At 40.7% G+C, this 22,457-nt stretch overlaps 1 protein-coding gene across 5 annotated transcripts in view; it reads left to right on the forward strand.

The window, feature by feature from the left end:
* The window catches only part of camk2b2 (calcium/calmodulin-dependent protein kinase (CaM kinase) II beta 2), an 82,104-nt gene that overhangs the window by 46,102 nt on the left and 13,545 nt on the right, over positions 1-22,457 (forward strand). For 4 of the 5 annotated variants that reach the window (XM_033646452.2, XM_078162218.1, XM_033646451.2 and 1 more), the window contains exon 15: positions 19,315-19,383. The exons of the other annotated variant lie outside the window; for it this stretch is intronic. In XM_033646452.2, coding sequence (XP_033502343.1) covers positions 19,315-19,383 — 69 coding nt within the window. The remainder of the gene's footprint in view (positions 1-19,314; positions 19,384-22,457) is intronic. 5 annotated transcript variants of the gene reach the window in all.

A 22,457-nucleotide genomic window follows, 5' to 3' on the forward strand; every position in this document is an offset into this window, starting at 1 on the left:
ATTAAAAAATCAAAGAACAACACAAGAAAATATTTTTTAAATTTTATTTTACTTAGCACAGAGATTTATCTTGTGATTTTTTTAAATCATTTTAATTTTGTTTAATTTTTTATTTTATTTTATTCTATTTCTATTTTTAATTTAATTTATTATTATTGTTTTTATTTTTTTTTTCATTTTATTTCATTAATATATTTGTGATTATCCTCCACCCTATCCAACAGTTATCAAAACTGAGCAGAGTTCCTTGATAACAAGCCCAGTGGCCAGAACAAAACGTTGGCATTGTATGTTTCTGCAAACCACAAGTACATTAAATTTGTATGTTTCATGTGTAGCATATCAATGTTTATAAAGTGACATAGTAAAGGAGCTGACTTTGTCATCAGGTGGTGGGATTACGTGACTCCTAGGTGAGACGTCTGCCAAACTGTAGGCCATGTTCCAGACCATCAAACAACAAAACTGGATGTGATTTAGTGAGTCACGGCTGTGTTTCCAGCAACATTTTAGGCAACAGATGTGGGTGTTTTGTAGCAACCTGTCATAGTCATAGTGGCACAAACAGAGGTTGTTTTATACCGAGACATCGTTGCTTTTCCAGCCGTGATTGTGCCCTCAAAACTGGGTACTTTAGCCAGTAATCTGCATTTTAATGCACTTCCCATTTACATCTTCATTACAACTAGTCTGCTCTAAATGCAGGGACTGAGTGTGTGAGCAGCACCTATACTGCAGAAGGCCAAGTTTCAAGCTGCCTGCAAAGAAAGGAAGCACCACCTGTGTTTTGAACATGATGTGATGATGATGGAGTAAAACCCAGAACAGGAAGCAGCCCTCAGCGACGATCCCTGAACACATATGGTCACACTTTGTATACCAAAATCTAACACTGCTCCTGCTCAGCTTCTCCATTTTTATGAGTAAAACTAACATTTGGCTATTCCTACTGCAAAACGCTGAGATCTCTGCTTTTAAAACTTAAATCTTCTAACCTCCTCAAGCACATTGAAGAAAGTTACATGTAGTTAGCGAGCTGACATTAGCTGTGTAGTTTTTCAAGAGTAACATTAATCTTTGATGCTCTAAGAAGAAATGAAGAGACAATGGGAGATTGTTCGTATCTCAGCTGCATTGACTGCCCTTATTTGTTCGATGAAGCTGCCTGCTCTACCTCGTGTTAATTAACTTAAGTGTTAATTATCTGCTTCATTATTGTGCAATGGCCCGCACTTCAGTAACTTGTACTTTTGAATAATTTACTAACCAGGTACTTGATTAGTTTTTCATTAGTAGGTTTCTCAATTGGTAATTTTCCCCTCCCCTTGAGTCATTTTTTCAGTAATTATACTTGAGTGTAGATTTTCAGCACTCTACCCTCCACTGGGTATTTTAAGCCAAGACATGATCTTTTCTGAACCATAACCAAGTGATGTTTGTGCCAAAATATAACCTCACATTAACCACAGCGCAGGTGAAACTCAAAGTTTCAATGTGTCAACTACATAATATCATGCAAATGTAACATTTCCTAGGTTTGCAGAAACATACAATGCCATTTATTTATGTTTTATTTATTTATTTTATTTTATTTTATTTTATTTGCACACACATAAAACTGCATAAAATCCAAATAGTAAAAAATTTATAAAAAAAAAAATAAGGCATGTCAGAAGAGGTAGAGAAGCCATAGGCTTGGACAAACGGACAAACGAACATTAGACAGAAGAACTAACATTATACAGAAAAATACATCTTAAGATAAATGACAACAGGAAGCACACGTGAAGAAGAATCCAATAAAAAAAAAGAAGAAATACACAAAACACAGTGCAGAGAAAATAGACAAAAAGGGAGAAAATATATTTATATATAAGTCAAGAAATAATTCGACATCATTAATTAAATGTAATGATAGTTTCCTTTTGAAATGTTCTAAAAGCATCTGTGCACCACAATATCTGAGGGAGCACTGGCCATGTTTGCTTTGTAAAAAGAAAGGTGGATCTGATTAACCTGATGAAATAGTCTGTAAGAAGTACGTTGATTATAGGATGTTGTACATTTACATTATCATCACACAGTACCAAAAGTACCAAAAATGGAGGTTTTAGTATTTTTATTTTTATTCTATAGTCTGTACTGTACCAAAAATTGACAAAAAAATTAAAAAAAAAAAAAAGCAGCAATAGATGATATTGAAGAAAATACAAGTTAAAATACATCAGTATCCCACTGATGAATAATGCAGTCTAATATATTTTATTACAAAGATATCCTGTTTAAAATCAAAATATGATAATTATTAAATCATAACCGAGGCAAAAACAAACACTTTAAAGTCACAAAGTTACTGTAATTATTGTATAACAGTACGTTAAAAACTGCGTTATAATATCTTATAATACATCTGTGAACATAAACTGCTCTCTGTCAAAGATAGAAACCAGAGCAGTACGTCTCAAACTTATGATGTCATTGGGTATAGCATCTGGAGCTGCTCCACATACAATGAGTAGACCCTTTTACTGTTAGTAAACAGTATGATGTTTTTGGAGGGCGGGGCTTTGCTGGAGGCAAAACAGTTCTCCACAAGTGAGTTGTTTTAACCTGTTTTTGACCAATAGAGGAAGATGATGCGACTGGTGCATTCAGAAATACTCATTCCAAGTATTAGAGGACACTCTGGCACAAACTGACGCTCCGTTTCTTCCACCAACAGGGCTCTCATTTTAGTGTAGAGCGTCAGACTGAATTTACCAACGCACCATGTCAGGTCACTCACTCTCTGGGACCGCCAGTGTTAGTTGAATAAGTAAACACTGACCAACGGGACCAGACTGGCCGACCCGTATGCTCTCACTCAGTGGATGGATGATGTCACTGGAAGCCAATCTTACAAAGGAGGACAACACTTGTTTGTTTTGCTATGGAAGCTAACGTTAGCTAATGTGCTTAAAAGTTAGCGTTCCAGAGAAATCCAATACTCCTCTTAATCCCTCCCCAGTTTCTGATGAGGTGGACATAATAACCCTTAATACACATAACGTTATACATCCCTACAACAGGAGAACATCTGTCACCACTCGTTTTCCGTGGAGCATCTCCAGACTTTTTGCTATGACATCACATATTTGACTTTCAGCACTCTAGTTTTTGGATTTGGGAGAGAGTTGTTCATGTGTACTTTTACTTTTGGACTATTTTGACAATAGGAATAACATGAATTTTGAAAATGGGCATAGTTCCCCTTTAACTGTGGGTTTACCAAAGCTGAACAAATGTTGAACCCTTTTATTTTGAAGGTTAAACCCTCTCACTTCCTGTGCTAACTCCTCTCTAACCGGCTGTGTTCCCTCCTCTCCGCTCTCAGACACCTCCGTTTGGCACAGCTGGCTCTTTGCATCACTCCACTGCAGACATTTTTCAGCCCAAATATTTCCCCGTGCCAACACAGAGCTCATTACAGTATTAGTTTCCACACTGTTTCATCTGAAGAGAGCACTTAGACGCTGAATCTGCAGTGACTGGCGTTATCGGTGCACCTCTGTCAGCTCCCCTCTCCTCTTCAGTCCCACAAGTGTCTGTAATTTGTTGCACTGTGTGAGCGTCTGTGTTTGCTGTTCAATGCACTCTCACATGTATGTGTGTGGTGTATCTGCGGTGTTGTCATGCATGTGTGCTTGCATGAGTCACTGTGAGGCCTCTGAGTAAATGAGCAGTTCAATGTAGGCTGCGTAGGTAATTGGTTAAATTTGTCTCACATGGAGAATGTTACGTACAAACCTTTTTATAGAGTTCCCCAAGTCCCCAAGGAGTTTTATCATGGAGGGACAACATGATATGGAACGATACGGATCTTGTTCAGGCAGGATAATGGATGAGTCTGGTTCTCAGAGGGTAACTTGTGCACTAAAGATATGGATCTTACTGGTGCAAGATTCTAAGATTTGTGCGCAAGATATCTGTCTTGTTTTGGTGATATTTTATGTGCAGAAGATGTGGATCTTTAGATATATGACACTTTCTTGCACAAGATAATTACTTTATGCTCACTCTAGATAATATTTTAGGTGCAGGAGAAACTGATCTGGTTCTCGGAAGAAGGTAACAACTTGTCCACAAGAGATATGGATCTAATTGGTACATGACTCCAACTTTTTGTGCAGTTCATGCAAATAGAACTTCACGCAAGTCCATAAGATATGGATCTAACCTGTACAAGTTAAGTTACTTTGGAAGTACCAGCGTGCACCTAAATGCTTACTGTGGACGCCCGATGTGTCGGCGTCGTGTTCCTCTCACTGTCCCTTTTTCCTCTCTCTGACACTTCCTCTGTGTCTGGTTGTAGTTTTGAGAGACAATTATGTACCCTGTAGTATCGATCTATTTATGTACCTCATCAAATTGTACCAGTTTAAGTACAACATACCCTGCAAGACTTTAAAGTACCTTCAAACCATGGTGCAGCTATTCCTGTTAAAGAGTAGTATAATATACCAGCGACAAGCTATTCCGGACTGTAAGGAGACAAAAATGTACCAGAATTGTCCACACAGTACTTGCTTCTTGACGGTTTATTAAAAGATCAACATAAAAATTTAATTCGTGCAAATATTTTTTCACCCACGTCAACATTTTTAGGCAGAGCACCTCAAGGTAACAAGGTAACAAACATATTTAGATAGAAGTAGGGATACAGAGTATATATCAGTGCAGGTCAATTCATCAGAAAATGTAAAATGATCAGTTATCTTACCAGGATCTGCCACGAGAAGCAGCCAGTTATCTGTAATTGCTATCAGCTAAAAAAAAATCTGTGTCATGCATCTTTAGATAGCACATGTTTAAATAGAATACCTCGAGCATGCAGAGTGTATGGATCTTGTTCACGCAATATTTTGTGTGCAGACGATATGGTTCTCAGAAGAAGATAACTTGTGAGAAAAAGACATAAATCTAACTTGCACACTTCTTTAATACATCCGTGGATGCCTCATATACAGTCGCCCTCAGGGTCGACTGAGGCCTTCAACCTGGAGCTGATGTCATCAGATGGTGCCCAACCTTCTGTGGGTGTTTCGACCCTTAACTGCTATACCCTCCAGTTGGCGGGTCAGCAGTGGTGGCCAAGTTACTGCGCATCAGCTCCAGGTCTCCAGCCATCCTCCTCCCTTTTGAACCAGAGCCAACAAGACGCTCTCTCTGCTGCCCCTCCAATCCTGCATACTGCCGCCTTCCGCTCCTTGCCTGAGATGCCCAGTGTAGTCAGCAGTGTCCACACAGACTGCGCTGGGAATCCTCTACACCCAACCTCGACAGGAAGCATCCATGTCTGCCACCCTTTCTCTCTGCACTCCATGGCGAGGTCTTGGTATTTTAGGCTCTTATAAATCTAACTTGCACAAGATAGTTACCTTTTTGTTACCTTGATCTTGTTCATGCAGGAGAATATTTTGTGTGCAATAGATATGGCTTTGGTTTTCAGAAGATAATTCGTGAACAAAGGATCTTAAAAGCACAACATAGGAACTTAATATAGATAATATGTTACATGCAGAAGATGTGGCATGATGATAACTTGAACGCAAAAGATATGAATCCTACACAAGAAAATTACCTTATGCAAGGTGATAATTTATGGTTCACAGGAGAGGACAACTTGTGCACAAAACATCTGAAACATCTGGCACAAGATCTTAACTCTTTGTGCACAAAATAATATTCTGTGTTCATAAGATATGGGTCATTTTTGACAAGATAACTTGTGTGAAAAAGATATGAATCGGGGCGTCGCGTTGTTCACCTGCTGGAGCGCGCACCTCATGTATAAAGGCTATGTCCTTGTCGCAGTGACCGTGGGTTCGATTGCGACCTGCAGCCTTTTGCCGCATGTTATCGAGGTCTTACAGGATCTGCAAGATGATATTTTTTGTGCAGATGAAACTGACCTGGTTCTCAGAAGAAGATGACACTTGTGCACAAATGATATGGCTCATGTTGAGACAAGACTTGTAAGTTTTTGTTCACAAAAACATCTGTCTTGTTAACGCAAAAGATATAGATGTGGTTCTCAGAGGATAACTTGTGCACAAGGCTTCTAATATTTAATGTGCAGTTGATATGGATCTAACTTGGACCAGGAAATTACTTTATGCTTATGCAAGACAATTAAGATAATGTTCTGTGTGCATAAGAGGAATCTCAGGAGAAGATAAAAACATGCACAAAAGATGTTATCTGCAAAAGAATCTAACTGTGCACAAGACATCTTTCTTGTTCACATAAGATAATACTGTGAGCTGCAGATATGGATATTATTCACAGAAGATAATTATGTGTACAACATATGGATGTTTTTGCAGCAGATAATAAGTTACAGTATATAATACGCTTTGAGACTTTGGGAGTACTGTTCCTCCTGGAGTTGAAGGTGTGTAGATTATAAGTGAAGCATCCTATGGCTGCCCCTCCTCCTCCTCCTCCTCCTCCTCTCTCTCAGTCTCTCCTGACCTGCTTCTTTATGACATACTCACTTTCATTAACCTGCATCTCCTCTCTCCTCTTCAGCCCCTTCCTCTTCCTCTCCTCCTCTGCACACCAACCCCTCTCCCCTCTCCCCTCTCCCCTCGGGTGGTTTGATGCTAATCTCAGATTATTTCCCACCAGATGATTAATCTATCATTACATCATCACAGTTTCTCCTTTGCTGCACCCTGACGTCACGCCAGTGCACACAACCCCAGAGCTATTTCAGTATTCTTGTGTTAGATCAGCCACCCGCTCTTCCTCTCTCTCCTCTCTCTTTCTCTCTCTCTGTATTACACATCTCAGTTTCCAGTAGTTTCCTGGGAATATGCTCTTTTCTTCTCTCTGAGCAGGTGCAACAGCTCAGGGCAATCAGAGAGAGTTCAAATCAATTGTTATGTAACGGTCGTGGTCGACTTCTTTATCATCCTGAGAGGGGAGTGACAGTTTTATCTGAGGACTGGTGGCTCTGTTACGCAAGTCGTGACAAGAAAGAGACTTTTTTCTTAAGTTTTAGCACCCACGTTAACACCTTAAAATGTTAATTTTCTCCTTTATTTCCTGGCACTGAGGAACAAAAGTTGAACACCGTGAACTGAGTGTTGGTGAGTTAAAGTTTGGAAGACACATAGGTTCAAACGTGGCTAGATTAGACACTTTTTAAACATCTACATTGCATATAAATGATTACTAAACATATATCAAATGACTATATTTCAATGTGAAGCAGGTCCTAATTATATATTTAAATATAGTCATTAAATGTTATTAAAGGTATACAATGCAGAACTTTCACTCTCTTGTGACATTTTGCATTGCTATTTTTACATTTTTCGGTGCTGTGTATCTTGGGTGCCTGCTGTTAATGGTCTAGGACAGGGGTGTCAAACATACGGCCTGGGGGCTAGAACCGACCTGCCCAAGGGTCCAATCCGACCCACTAGATGACTTTGCACACCTAATGTTGATGCACATATGAAGGCTGAGAGGTTTCACGAGCAGATACTTCATGTTATGCTGCCTTTGAGGCCTTCCCACTCCTGACCAGACTACAGCTCTCTGAAATAACAGTGAACACTTTCTGTGGTCACATTTAAAGATATCAAACATTGCGCAAAATATTGGAAATCAGCAGCTTCAGTACAAAAGAAACTGTATCAGACTTTTATCTTACAGCATTAGGAGAACCCTGCTGCTGAGGCACTGACAAAACTTCAGATTTGTAAATGGTCTGTAAGGCAGGGGACGACTTAACCTGCACATGTAATGAAAGTGAGTAGTAAACTGAGACATACTGTTCATTTGTTTTGTAAATGCATACATGTTTTCAGAATTAACTTCTTTTACACTTAAAAACGGGAAACATTTGAAGGGGGTATTATTGATAGGTTATTATGCAATGATCTTACTGGTCCGACCCACTTGAGTCCAATTTGGGGCTACATGTGGCCAATGGACTAAAATGAGTTTGATGTAAATGTCCCAGACACAGAAACTAAGAAGAAAACAAGAAAATACAGTCAGAGGGCTGGGCCTCTGCACATAAACACACCAGTACACAGCGCTTGACAGTGCAAGCGTTTCACTCACATTTGCGACTAAAAATAGGTGTGTGCGAACTGTAAAAAATATTTAGGGGCACATGTGCGCATAAAAAAATCAGCCGAAGTAGCCTGTATTTTTGTCAATAAAAAAATATGATAATCTAACCGCAAATGTTGGAGGAACTCCAGCCGCCTTCCCTCTTCCCTCTTCCCCATGTGACATGGTTATGGGCAGTTTTCCAAGCAACTGTTGGCACAATGAATTTAAGTCCCACCATGGATGGTTTTTGCTATGGGCAGTGTGGGCGACCGCCCAGGGCGCAATCTATGTGAGGGTGCATGAGCGCCCTCCAAAAAAAACCAACAAAACAAACAAAACTCACCAGTCTTCTAGACTACCACTCATTTCCACGTCAAGTTAATGGAGTGGGCGCTGGGGCGCCGAGGGATGGTTTGCCCAGGGCGTAAAACTAGCCAGGACCGCCTCTGAGAGGGACCGGGAAAAGCGGCAGACCTCCGGGGAAGCCTGCTCCGTTCTCCCCACAGTTAGGGACCATTCACCATGGTACCACTGCTGGGCATGATGGAAATAAGTCCTGCAGAGTTTCAGAGGACCTGGAGAATGTTTTAGGATAGTAATAACATTATATAAGATAATCATATTGTAAAGATAATATATATAAGATAATAACATTAAAGACAAAATTAAATTTTAATACTTTTTCAAAACTTGATGATTTTACCTTTCTGTACATTTTGTATACAAATTCATTAAATAATTTTGCTTGTAAATGTCTATTTGCATCACGTTTATTACGGAAAACACATTATTTGATCAATTTACATTGTGCCCCTAAAGTTCTTTGTGCGCTCCTTACTTTTTCAACTTAGGAGCACATGTCCTCCTTGGGAAAAAAGTTAGCGTCAAGCCCTGAGACCACACTGAGAGTGGATCATAAGTGACAATTAAGAGGGATTACTTCTGTTTGAGTCTGTACATTGTTTTTTTTAGGGAAATCCTGGACAGTATACCTTTAAAACAAAGGTTATATGCAACGTTAATGTTCATTTTTCTACCAAATTAAGCTCGACTTCAACCCAGGCTTCTGGGCGTCCTTTGCGTTTTAACTCACCAAACCAGTTCGGGCTGCAACGATTAGTCGACTAATGGATGACTAATGGACTATTAAAATAATCAGTGACTATTTTAGTAGTCAGCTAACCGGTTTGAGTCATTTTTCATAGAAAAGTACTATAAAAGTACCCCAGAATACTCTTACTGCAGCTTCTTACATTCAAATATCGGCAGCTTTACACACTCTCCCATGACGGTGAACTAAAACCCTTTGGCGTGAGTATGAAACAAGACATTAGATGACATCATTTTGGGGTTTGGGAGAGACAGACCGACATTTTTCAACATTTTAACACATTTTTCGATAAAATAATTAGTCGACTAATCGAAGAAATAATCGACAGATTATTCGACAATGAAAATATTTGTTAGTTGCAGCCCTAAAACCAGTGCTTCTACTGGGTGCTGTGTGTGCCAATCTGTGTTTCCCAGTTTGCCTTCCTCAGTCCATTTATACTGAAACACCCCATGCTGCCTAGTGCCCCTTTTTGCCTCGCTAACAGCAGAATGAGGAGGCTACTCATCAGATTACCTTGAAATTTGCTCACCCCGGGATGATACCTTTTCCTTTAGTACCATTATCAGACCAAAATCAGCAGATGCGTTAAATTTGTATGTAATTATGGAACAGATATGCTGAGAGTTAAAGTTTCAACAATGTGTGGTTAGATTTAGGTACAAAAACGACGTTGTTATGGTTCAGAAAAGATCATGTTTGGCTTGAAGGGCTGGGTTTGTTTTTGTGGCACTATACTGCCTTGAAATGCCACAGTGTCTCTGTAAAAAACAACCGCTTTTTGTGGCACTATCCCTGCTGGAAGAACCACAATGGATTTCACGTTTGGTGCTTAAAAAGCAGCTGTAAACAGAGTGATGACTTGCTAAAAAACCAATCAGTTGGCAGCTTGGCAGGTGTCTCCCCGAGTTGTTACGCCTTCCACTATCCCCTCCACCTCCAGATGACAAAGTAAGCTCATCTACAAGGTCACTTTAAAAATGATATAATACATATAAAACATAGAAATGTAATGTATCCTTGGTTTGCAGAAACGTGGGCCAGCCCCATTATCAGTGAGCCCACTGACATATTGCAGTAAGTAATGGATACGTTTTCCAAATATGGCAGCCCAGCCCCTCTCAGTGAAGCTGCTCTCTCAGCACACAGCGCAGCGCTGTTCCTTTGGGCTCTACAATGTCAAAACTGATGTTGGTTTTGTTCCTCCTACAGTTTTGTAGTGCAGAGAGCAAGAAACATTTCAGCCTCCAGCGACTGCCAGCGACTTCAGTGTTTTAGTCCTGTTTGTATTTTGGGTTATGCGTGTTTAAAGAACCACAACCAGATGACTCAAACAGACTGAGGGGTACAAAGTGTCATAATATACGTCTTTATTTGTGCCTGAATGCAGTAAAGCAGCAGGAGGCAAAAGAAAAGGGCATTATACCTCTCTGCAAACCACAGATTCATTACATTTATACTTCTAATACGTGTTATATTAACATTTCAAAGTGATGTGGTATATGAGCTGAGTTTGTCATCAGGGGGCAGAGGGGATGCTGTGACACCAAAGTGAGACGCCATCCAAGTTGCAGACCAATGTTTGAGACCAGCAAACAACAAAGCCGCTGTGATTTAACAAGTCATTCCTGTGTATCTGGCAGGGATAGTGCCATATTTTAAGCCAAAACATGATCTTTTTCTAACCATAACAAAGTGGTTCTTGTGTCTATACCTACACGTGTTAACCACAGCTTTATTGAAATGTAAAGTTTGAACGTAAGTGCTACATGATGACATGCAAATGTAACGCATCCATGGTTTGCACAAATGTACAATCCTAACATTTTCCTGGCGATTTGTTTGAGCATAGATGAACATCGGTTAAGGACAGTTCAGACTCTCTACATCCACGTTGGTCCGCATGACATAGATGTCACAATCCGCAGCAATATTGCACCTTTAAAACAAGGGTTATATATAGGGTTTGGTTGAAAGTGGCGGTGCTGTTTGGGCTGAGAAAGCCATGCATAAGTAAGGTAAAGGAGGTTATTGGGTTGGTGCGGGGAGCACTTAGCACGTAGTAGCAGAACTACTAAGCAGGGTACATAACTCCTTGAGATCAGGTGGAGAGATCCACTTCCTCTCAGGAGGAAATCCAGGAAGAGGAAGGTTATTTAAGTGTGGGAGTGGCCTATTTGAATCCCTTTTGTTTCAGACCATGCTGCAAGGTGAGTGTGTTTGCTGATCCTGTAAGTTTATTTATCTCCTTTAACTTTAGCTTATATTGTAGTTATGCTATGTAGCGTGTGAAATAGAGTATGGTGAATGTGCTAGGAAAGGTAGTATCAGCACTGTCTCTACCTGGAGCTCGCATAAACGGAGCCTGGGTTTGTTGAAGGTGGCGGTGCTGTTTGGGCTGAGAAAGCCATGTGTAAGTAAGGTAAAGGAGGTTGTTGGGTCGGTGCGGGGAGCAGTGAGACCTGGCATTAGGGGAGTGTCTCTGGGACGCCAGAGATCACTGTCTAGCCTCCTGGAGGTGTCGTGGGACCAACTAGACGAAACACTGGTGAAAGGAGGTTCCCTCCCGATGACCCCAAAGACACATTAGTAATCACTACTCACTGGTCTGTATAGTTAAGCCTTGCCATAATAGCTTATCATAGGGTTTAGTAGGTTATTCACTGAGTGCTGATCCTTTCTCTAGAGCACAAACTTATTGGGTTTATTTGAATGAATAAGTTAAATGTCTGAATAAACATTCACAAGCTCAGCTTCAACTACGGCATCTAGACGTCCCTTGACTTTTAACTCACCAGACCAGTGCCTTTACTGGGTCTTAGGGTGGTACAAAAGCCATAACTGAAGAAAACTAAATTAATGTTTTTTAGAAATTAGAAAATAAATTGATGTAAATATTGGATTAAAAATCTGTGATGTTGAAATTGAAGGAGTTGTTGAGACAAAGTTTTTAGGGGTTGATTGGTCATAATGACTTCATTAAAGGAAAATTTTCAAAGTCAGCAGCAATCCTGTATACATTTAGGGATATATTAAACTATAAGCCCTTGTATATAATTTATTGTTCACTTATACGTCCTTATTTATCTTGAATTGAGGGGGTCGGCCTTTAATTTATCTTATCTTAATGTTTCTTAGTGTCTGGTAGATGTGTAAATAGGCATTTTAGTAGCTATAACAACTTTATTAGGAAGTTAATATTTTAGTTTTACCTTATTCTGCTGCCCCCAGTGGCCCAAAAAATGTTTTAATTGCATAGTGAAATCTCTCTAACCATCACAGCATCTTTTAGGAAAGCGTTACCTTTCACACCAGAACAGCTGGCAGATACGTTCAGTCTTTTAGTTTCACACTAAAGACACCTTTTTACAGCCAAACCAACCAAACACCATGTTTCTAACACAGCAGTAAGAACAGACATCAGTATGTAAATCTAAAATGATGTTTGGTGAATCAGACTGTGACTCAGAGAAATAATGGCCGACTCACAGCCCTGTGCTCCTCAGATGGAGGATATAATTGATGTGCAAGGCGAGCAAACCACTCGCCTGCGTTTCCTGCAAAATTAAACATCATTATTCATTCGCACCAGTCATTTTCTTAAAACTGCCAAAAATGTATTTTAGTCTTTTGTGCTCCTGCAACAGGAGGATAATTTATTTAGCTGGATTATAAATCACCTCTTCCCTCCTAACAGAAACTCTCATGTGAGATAAAAACCCATATGGTGATGGTAAATTGCAGATTCTGGTGATTTCCTCAGTCTGGGTGGTTACTGCTGTCAATCAGCCCGTCTGATGTTGCTCAACTGGGCAGTTTGTTTATCTTTTTGGAGAAACCTTTCAGCCTCCGGGCCAGAAAACATCTCCATCCATGACTTGAGTGTGTCTGACTCTCAGCTGAGCTCCTCCTTGATGACAGACTCTGTTCAACAAAAAGATAGGAATCACTGCTTTGTGTTTGTTCGCCTTTCTTTTCACGTAGTTACAAAAGGAGAGTGCGTCAAATTCCTTCCAGCTCTGCTAATGCTACACAGCTCCTCTGAAGTATTTTTTTTTTGCTTCAGTTATCAATAATAAATCTCCTTCATCAATTTTCTTAAACATGAAAAAAACATGACTTTGTCCATGCAACATTTAAAACAACCTCCCAACACAAAGTGCAGAAAATGTTCCTTTAGAGGAAGACTACAGCGAGACTGTGCAGCCAAACTAGCATTTTAGCATGCTAAGTTTAGCATTAAACTCAGAGTACAGCTGAGGCTGTACTGAGAACTTTTCCTCCATATTTATCACAGACTGACATTTACAAAAGAAGGGAAAGATATCTGTCGGCTGTGATTGGTTGTTCCTCGTTACATGACATGCAGTTTGTGCTGCTGCGTTCCACAGGTTGAACTCAGGTCCTGTTTATACGACAATGATTTCAAACAAAAACAGTAAACTTTAGTTGTGTTTTGGCAGATCATTTTCACGGCAGCGAATTTTGGGTGCCTGAAAACGCAACGTTTTGAAAATGGGTGCAATTTTTTTGGAAACAGCACCGTCCCATAGTCATGTCAACTTGTAATATACAGTTCCTCTGAAAATGGAGACTTTTCGCACATGTGCATTACGGTTCCAGTCACTAGGCATGCAACAATGGCGGACTCCCGAGCTCTGTTTGTGCTGCTCACCGTGTTGAATTTATCAACGCTTCTCCAGCAAAGTGTAGATTTACTTTAGCAACTCCACCTCGTCGTCCATCCAAACAAATGTTCGTGCGGTTGCCATTTTGTTTGTTCATACATCACCGCTCTGTAGAAGGAAGCACATGTGCACAGGCACGTGTTGTTTCATTACAAAGTCACACTGCCAACTACTGGCCTGGCATGTATACTGCAGTGTTTTTGGTCATTGTTGCAGATTCATGTGCACAGCCATTGTTAACATTGTCGTCGGAACGCGGAACTTTTTTCAAAACGAAAATGAGAAACGATTACCTTTTCAGCGGATCATTTGGGCCTCAGTTCATCTCAGGGCTCAGCCATCACACCCAGAAAAATGGGCGCTAAGGAACACATGCGTGCTGCAGAGGCAAAAAATTTGAGGGTGCATAAAATGCATAAAACTCAGCATTTGTACTGAGACTTGTTCTGAGAGAAAACAATATTTATTTACATGTGCACACTAATATGCGAAATGTGAAAAGTCTTTAGCGAGTAGACCCCATCGTGATGTATGATATTTCCGGAGCGTGGTAAAGACGTGGTAGATTAGGGAACCCTTCCTGTGGAGTCTAGACGCTGGTGGAGATGAGATGAGATGAGATGAAATGAGGTGAAGAGGGAGATGAGGACCTGGATGTGAGGAGGAGTGGGCTTTCAATGAGCTCATCTTTGGCTCTGGATAAGGTGACTGGAGGTGAACCCATGGTCCTTTGCTGCATGCTATCACTTTCCTCTCTCTCCCCTCTTTCCTGCCCATCTCTACAATTTAATAAAGGCAAAAAGCCCTCCAGAAAAATCTTAAAACAAAACAAAAGAAAACAAAAAATGGGTTTCATTGCTCCATTAGGTCCTGACGTGTTAGTCTCAAACTGTGGTCTGCAGCCGTCGTGCCGAGGTGTCACGTCACATATTACATCACACCTACAAAATGTACAAATGTTAAATATCTATTGTTTGTAGAAACATGCAACACCACCATTTTATTCTGGTGACTGAGCTGAGAAAACAGAGGCAGACTGTGGTTGTTCTCCTGTCACGAATGAACACACTGCTCTAATTAGCTCCTTTCAACACATGGAAGCCCCCACAGTGTTACAGTGAAGTTATCAGATAGTGGTTCACAGAGTCCACATGTAGGCCTGTAGCCTGTTCGCACGACTGACAGCAGTGGCAAGTCACAGAATAAGGACCAGACAGAAGAAGAAGAAGAAGAGGGCTGCATAGGCGATGGATTTTAAATGTTACTTTTTATAGCTGAATGCTTGTTTATCCCTGCGGCTGGATTGCCGGCAGGATAAACATCACAGCAAATACCTACTAAAGGGGAAATCCAACGCTTTGAAAATATGCTGGCTGATTTGTGCCCTTTGATTTTCAGTGACGCTAATGGGCGACCTTAATGCCAGTGTAATGGGGTCACCTCAGTGGCTACAAAAGCTGTCATAAGCTCGGTTGGTTGGTTACATGACCGTTAGCTCAGAGCCACCTCTGGGCACAAGAGTCAGATATGTGTTTTATATAATTAAGATAAATATTTGCAGATAGAAATTTATTTGTGAAGCGCCTCGTGAGCTGAACCGTGCTGTAGTATTCAGCTTTTCTTTACACACATTATAAGAGTTTTGTCGTCAAGTATGTTGACGGCAGGTATGGACTCACTTTAGATGTGTTTGTATGATCAGACGTGGTAGTTTGATAACCCTAGTGACCCTCTGTCACTCTAAGATCCAATTAAAATACACAAACATAGTTAGCACAAACAGGTGAATCTACGTCATCTCTAAAGACATCTTCCTCTCCTACACTTCGCCGTCGTCACTCTATAATGGCCAGATTTTAGTCTCTGTCTCTTTTTTGTTGTCACTCCAACACAGTTATGAATTACAGGCGTCCCCGCTGTGGAAAATAATGAGCAGAAAAATACCAGGTTTTATTTTTCCAAGACATTTATTAGCTTTCACTTGTGCAACAAGAAAAAGACGGATGTGAATGAAATCCACCAGAGAAAAAGAAAAAGCACAAAAGACTAAAGAGTGGAAACAAACAAACCAAAAACACAGGACAGCAGCTCAGGTTCAACACCAGAGGTTACAGTAACAATAGGAACAATCAAGAAATCCCTGCAGCGTGACGACGGAGACGCCCGGCTCCGAGTAGTTCAGGTTTTTGAATGTAATATCCATTGTCGGTACTCTAATGGCACTAAATCAAACAGACTCTCTGCCAGCCTTTAACAGTCGGTACTTCTCTGTTAATCCAGTGCATTAAAGTGTTCTTCCTCGCAGGAGACGTAAGAGCAGTCTCTTATTTTTCTTTTATATCTGCTTGGGAGGCTCAGGATGAAGGACACTGGGTCCATATCAAGGTCTATACCTGATATTTTTCATTTTCAGATGGCACATTGGCCCAGTAGCCTATATTTGCAGCTTAAGGCATGATCAAAGACAAGTTAGAGAACCAGTTTCTGGTGAAAGAGTAGGGCTGAAACGGTGTGTAAGGCTCGAGACATATGCATTGTGTGTATAAACTTAAAGGGATAGCTTGGAGTTGTATGAGGTACTTATCCATAGTCAGTGTAGATGGCAGTCGGCACGCCCCCAGTTTGGAGAAGCAGGCAGGAGTACCGCCACGGTACGGGGCTAGCATCAAAATACATTTTAGCCACCTAAAAAAATCATATCAGTTTAAACTTAGGCTATGTTTAGATTATTTTCACTGCTTTGTCTTGCCATCAGGCAATGATTTCCAACAGGAGACTGAAGCCATTGTATCACCCTCGACTAAGCCACCAGACACCATTGGGAAAAACAGTGATTTAACACAGCTGAACTCATGAGTTGCTGGTCTACTGCTGCATCGATAGGTTAGTTTGTTTGTGGTATTGTGTGACTTTGGTGTTTTAAACGGTTAGTTCGGATTCAATAAAATCACACAATAACACAAACAAACTAACCAGTCGAGGCTGTGCTAGTCTAGTAGCTCCAGTGTTCTGGGAGGTAAAATTACTGTTTTTGTCAATGGTGTTTGGTGGGTTTGAAGAAAGCACAGGTTCCCAGTCAGAAATTGCTTTCTGACAACAAGATAAAGTAGTGAAAATACTCTAAATATAGCATACTTTTAAAGTGAAATTCATTTTTTAGGTGGCTAAAATACATTTTGCTTACATAGTACATTGCCTAGCTTCCATGGTGGTACCTGCTTCTCCAAACTGGGGACATGCCAACTGCCATCTACTGAAAATAATACTCTATGGATAAATATCTCATACAACCCCACTTAAAAAAAATCCCAAATACCTCATTTAATCTGCCTTGCTTTGGTACATTGGCAGACAGAAATTGATTTAGCATGTCTCCAGATACAGTATCTTTCCCCTCTTCACCATCGATTGACAGAGTCTCCCATGTGCCCCTGAGCCCCTGTAAAGTAATGAGGAGCAAATTAAGCTCATAGCCTTAGAGAGTAGACTGACATTTCCCCAGCTGTTAGAAATAACAGTATCTCAACAGGAGATCTTTAAGAGTTTGTCAGTTAAAGTGGTGCTGTGTTATACTGTACAAAGTGTGCCTTATTTGCAAATGATGTAAGAAGACCTGTCAAGGAATATTGTATTTCTCAATCGTTTGTTCAAATGTCATTGCCTCATTGTCAGAAAATAAGTCCTTCAGTCTGCTAAAACCAGCATCAGACAACCCAGACTGCGACTCAGGATTGTTCACAGTAGGAGTGAAAACAGATGGGGTGCTTTCAGACCTAGAGTCGTCTCCTTTGGTCTGAATCAGGAACTCATGTTGTTCCAAAGTTGTATAATTGCCTAGAGTTGTTTCATGTTCTCACTGCAGCATTTACAAGAGGACCAGATCAAATGCCTTGTGTGAGAAAGCTGCTCATGATTGGTCAGAATTTCCATGTGGGAAAAATCCAGGAAGTAAAGCAAACGTTGAAGAAGAGTACACTTGCAAGATAAATGTGACACTTTCTAATGTCACAATGGAGGGACAACTACGCAGGTTGATTTTAGCGCTGCTCATCGTGGACTATGTTGCTGTCATTGTTCATTTTAGTCAAACCATACAGTTTGAAAACGAGGCGCGGCTCCAACTAGAAAACAATGTTTTGATGCATTGGATGTGCTGAATGTGCATATTAAGGCAGTACAGGAGGAGGTGCACATTAATAATCCTCCAGGACTGTAACATGCTCATGTTTAACCCAAACAATGTGTCATGTGACTGCAGTTGCTTCACATCCAGGTCGGAACACCTTCTCACCACAAACCAACCGCACCAGAGTTCGTTTGTAACCGGACTGAGACCACCTCTTCAAGAAGGTCTCAGTCCGGTTGTTTTGGTGCACACATGAGTGTGACTGCTGTGCTCACACCTGCCCAAACGAACCACACTGAGGGGGCAAATGAACTTGAGTTTGACTGAACCAAACCAGTCCCTCAGTGGATACTTGGAAAGAGAAGCTTCAGTGCAGCCAGATAGAGTTTGAATTATTTACAACCAAGTGACAGATACACCTCATATGAATGCATAGCTGATATGTTCTGATATTTGATCACTGTAGACCCAGTGCAGCCAATTAAAGTCTTGGTCTGTGTTCAGAAAAATGCACAGTTAATTGGTTTCGAGCATGAAGTTGCTGTGTCGTGCTTGCCTTTATGTGTTTGTGCATGCTGTCACAGGAGAAGAGGAGTTGTTGGTTATGTGAGTCCTTATAAAACAGGGTGTCTGTATATTCCGCATGTTGTTGGCTGTCTATAGTGTCTTATGTGTCTGTCCTATGTGAATGGCCTGTTTGTTTCGTAAGCGCCATGTGCTGTCCGCTGCTGAAATGAGGCGGTTAAATGTTGCTCACTCGGGAGGGATACATTAAGAGATGCTAATGTTTGTTGGAAGAGCTCGACAAAATGGATGTGATGCTCGTTTCTTTATATCTGGCAGATGTTGCGGAGATGCACAGCTGTCATTGGTTTAATTTGCCATCTGCCAAATAGCATCCAGAGCCGGGGAAAGCCAATGAGAGTGAAAAAAGCCCGGACTCTGTCGGAGCTCTGGCCGAGATTGATTGGGATTTTACTGCAGATCAAAATGACGGATTGTAAAAAAACCTTTTTATCTAATTAACGCAGTAGTGAGAGCTGGTGGGGAAACCTTTTTGGATCTGTAGTGTGTCTGCGCTCTGGAAGTTGAGTGCACTCAGTTCTTTCTACCCACTATTTTTGTCTCTGGAGCACTCTTCTGCATCTATCTGCTATTTTTACCTGTATTACACTGTCTTTTTTTTACACAGCACCCACCCACTTTACAACCAGCAGATGGCACCTCTCACCGTTGCTGCTGAGCACTAATATAGCACTTTGTGTTTCCCTGCACAGCCCCAGACAAACAGCACGAGAAACAGCATAGTCACCAGTCCCAAAGGCAACATCCCTTCTGCTGCACTGGTATGCAGCTCTGTGTCTGTGTCCGTCTGTCCGTCCGTTACACTTTCAAAAATGCAGAGTGTGTATGAGAGACAAAGGGAGAGAGGTGTGTGTAGTGTTGGACAGTGGATTGTAGGGGTTTGATGCTATGACTTTGATTAATTTTTCAAGGTCTGCAGCTTTTTCGAGGAATACTTTGTCAGTTTAGGAGACACTGAAAAGATCCACACACTCTTAGGTTTGTATGTTAAGTGTGGAGCTTGAGCTGAGAGACTTAAGTACAAATTTGAGGTATTTTTCTTGAGTATTTCTTTTTAATGCTACTGTGTACTTCCACTCCACAACATCTCCGAGGTACTTTTTACTGCACTACGTTTATCTGATAGCTTTATTTCCAAATGTGTTGCTGTTGAATCTTTGTGATAAATTGAAGGGTGAAGTGTTCCTTTATGTGTTGAGAAAATTCTCCTACTTCTTAAGCTAAATAATCTCTTTACAAACCCTCTTGGATCAGCTGGAAAATGCATCGTCACAGAGCTGAAAACAGGGCTGACACCATGAAATGTTGACTTTGTAGACACACATGGTTCTCACAGGACAGCCACACTACAAATACATGATGATCTTACAGAACAGTGGTACCCAGTGGGGTCCAGATTTCTCCTTAGTCATACTTTAATACATTTGGCGTCATACTTGTATTCGGCCATGTCGTCGAGCTAGTTTGCTGACTCTGTCAAGTAGCTGTCTGTTAGTTAGTCACTCACTCTACAGCAGGGAATGGCACTTCAAAGTAAAAGCTCTGTGCCAAAAGTCCTGTGTACTTAAAAATAAAATGTGTTTTTTCAAACTTTAAACATTTGCAAGTCACTTGCAGTCCATTCAGAATGGACCTGCAACCCATTTTGGGCCACGACCCAGCAATTGGGAACCACTGATCTTATAGAATATGATGCATGGCGCAACCTTAAACATCTACAGCAGTAAAATGACACATACATATTATTGCAGCAGTGATATCAATCCAAAAACATCAGATAGAGAAACACTGGAACGTTTTACTGCACAATAAATACTTTTATTTCAAGTACTTAAAGTAAATTCTGCTGATAAGACTCCCAAATACACTCTGTGAGGTTTGAAAGCAGGACTTTAACTTGTAGTGAGAGTATTTTCACAGTGTGGTTTTACTACTTTTACTGCAGTGAAGGATCTAAATATGTCTTCCAATACTGCTCTTAGAAACAAACAGAAATGTAAAAGTTGCGGAGTGTCCACTGGTCTCCGGAAAACCACAACTTGTCGGCTTTACGTTTCTATTTGTGTGTTTGATTAATAGAAAAAGATGACATGACACAATGACATGTAGTCGCAAGGTATGAAGAACAAAACCCAACATCTGCAAAACGCCAAAATGTAAACATCCACAAAATGTAAAATCTAACATTGTTTGACATTTAAAATATCGTCAATCCGATTTTCATTCAGACCGTAATTTTGCGTTCAACATAGGAGTCCAGTGTCTTTGTGATGTCATGTCGGCATCAGGTGCTCGCTGGGCTGTTTCCCCCGTTTTCAGTCTTAATGCTAAGCTAGGCTAACAGTCTTCTGGCTCTACCTCCACACTTAACAGCTTAACGTGGCAGCAATTTTTCCCAAAATGTCAAACTATTTTTCTAAGATGTTGAAATGTACAACAGCCAGGAGGGAAAGAGAGTTCCCATTTAAGAGAGTGTATTAAAACACATATAAACATATGTTGCACAGGATATATGTTAAGGCTTTGTATGCTGTATGAACTTTGTGTGTTTGTGTATTTTATTTTTCATGATGGCCACCTTCTAACAGATTTCATACTGAAACTATTCCATATATTTTGTATATTGTAGTTAAAGGATGAGCCTTGTTTTATTTGTTTCTTCCATATTTTTCTTACTGTCAACAAATCCCATGTTTGGACCAAAGCGAACAACATGTTAGTCCATCTTTCCAACGTGTTCTCATCCCAACTTGTCAAATATCGCTGCTCTTCAGTGGACTTTCACGTCTAAATGTAACACGCTAGGTACCCTCCTGCGTCTGCTGTATTTGTTCCGGGACAGTGTGACAATTTACGCATTGTGTTTTTTCAAGCACACTTCCATTTTCAAAAGAAATGTACGGTGTCTGCTTGTTAAATTCACATAGTCTCTATCAAAGTACGTGGTTTGGTTTAGAAAAACAATTTTATAGTTTGGCTCAACATTCACATTGGAAGCGAACAGCAAGCTCATGGGTGAAAGTCTGGGGTTTGTAGGACCAATCCACTTCCCCTCCCACCTGCCTTATAGGGTCTTTCCAGCTCCTTATATTACACACGTGCCAGCGGCGTTATAAACTGACACCGCCCCACAGCTGAAATCACTGACAATCTGATGATATTGGAAAAGTTGGGAATGAGAATGCACCGGTCTCTCAGTACTCTGTGACTTCCTGTCTGTGGCTTTCAGCTCCAAGCCCATTGGTCCCTACTGAAAACACCTCAGGAATATGTTGTTTCATTTTGAAAAAGTCTCAGGAGTTTCCTAAAAACAGCTGCCCACTGTCAGGAGGAAATAGTGCATTTGTTAGGGACTACTTTCAGTGGCGGATGAATCCACATTTGGTGCTCTAGTTAGTGTTTGTGGCAGCAGGGTGGTGTTTGTGGTATGGTGATCAACATGTCACCCGTTGACACAGTGTGGCTCACTGATGTGTCTTCAACAGCAGTGGAGCTCTACAGCACAGAGGAAGAAGAGATACCAATACGATGCGTGTTAGTGGACGCATTCACTGTTGGTTTTGGTCTTTTTGTGGGATTTATTAACATTAAGATATCACCAGTAGGGATGGGAATTGATGAGATTTTACTGCCGTTACTGACTCTGCGTATCGGTCTGATTGTTTGTTAATTCCTGATCAATTTTCAGTGTGGAAAAACGTACGTCCACACAGGTTTACAGCATCGACACAACTGTTTTATATCTCAGTGCATCTGCGTGGTGCTAATGTTATTATAACAGAGGGTATTTCCCCTCAGTAACAGATGTGCTGCTCGGTTGGAAAGCAGTGGCACA

This window comes from Epinephelus lanceolatus, chromosome 19 (assembly GCF_041903045.1).
Source record: "Epinephelus lanceolatus isolate andai-2023 chromosome 19, ASM4190304v1, whole genome shotgun sequence".
In the NCBI taxonomy this organism is placed as follows: domain Eukaryota; kingdom Metazoa; phylum Chordata; class Actinopteri; order Perciformes; family Serranidae; genus Epinephelus; species Epinephelus lanceolatus.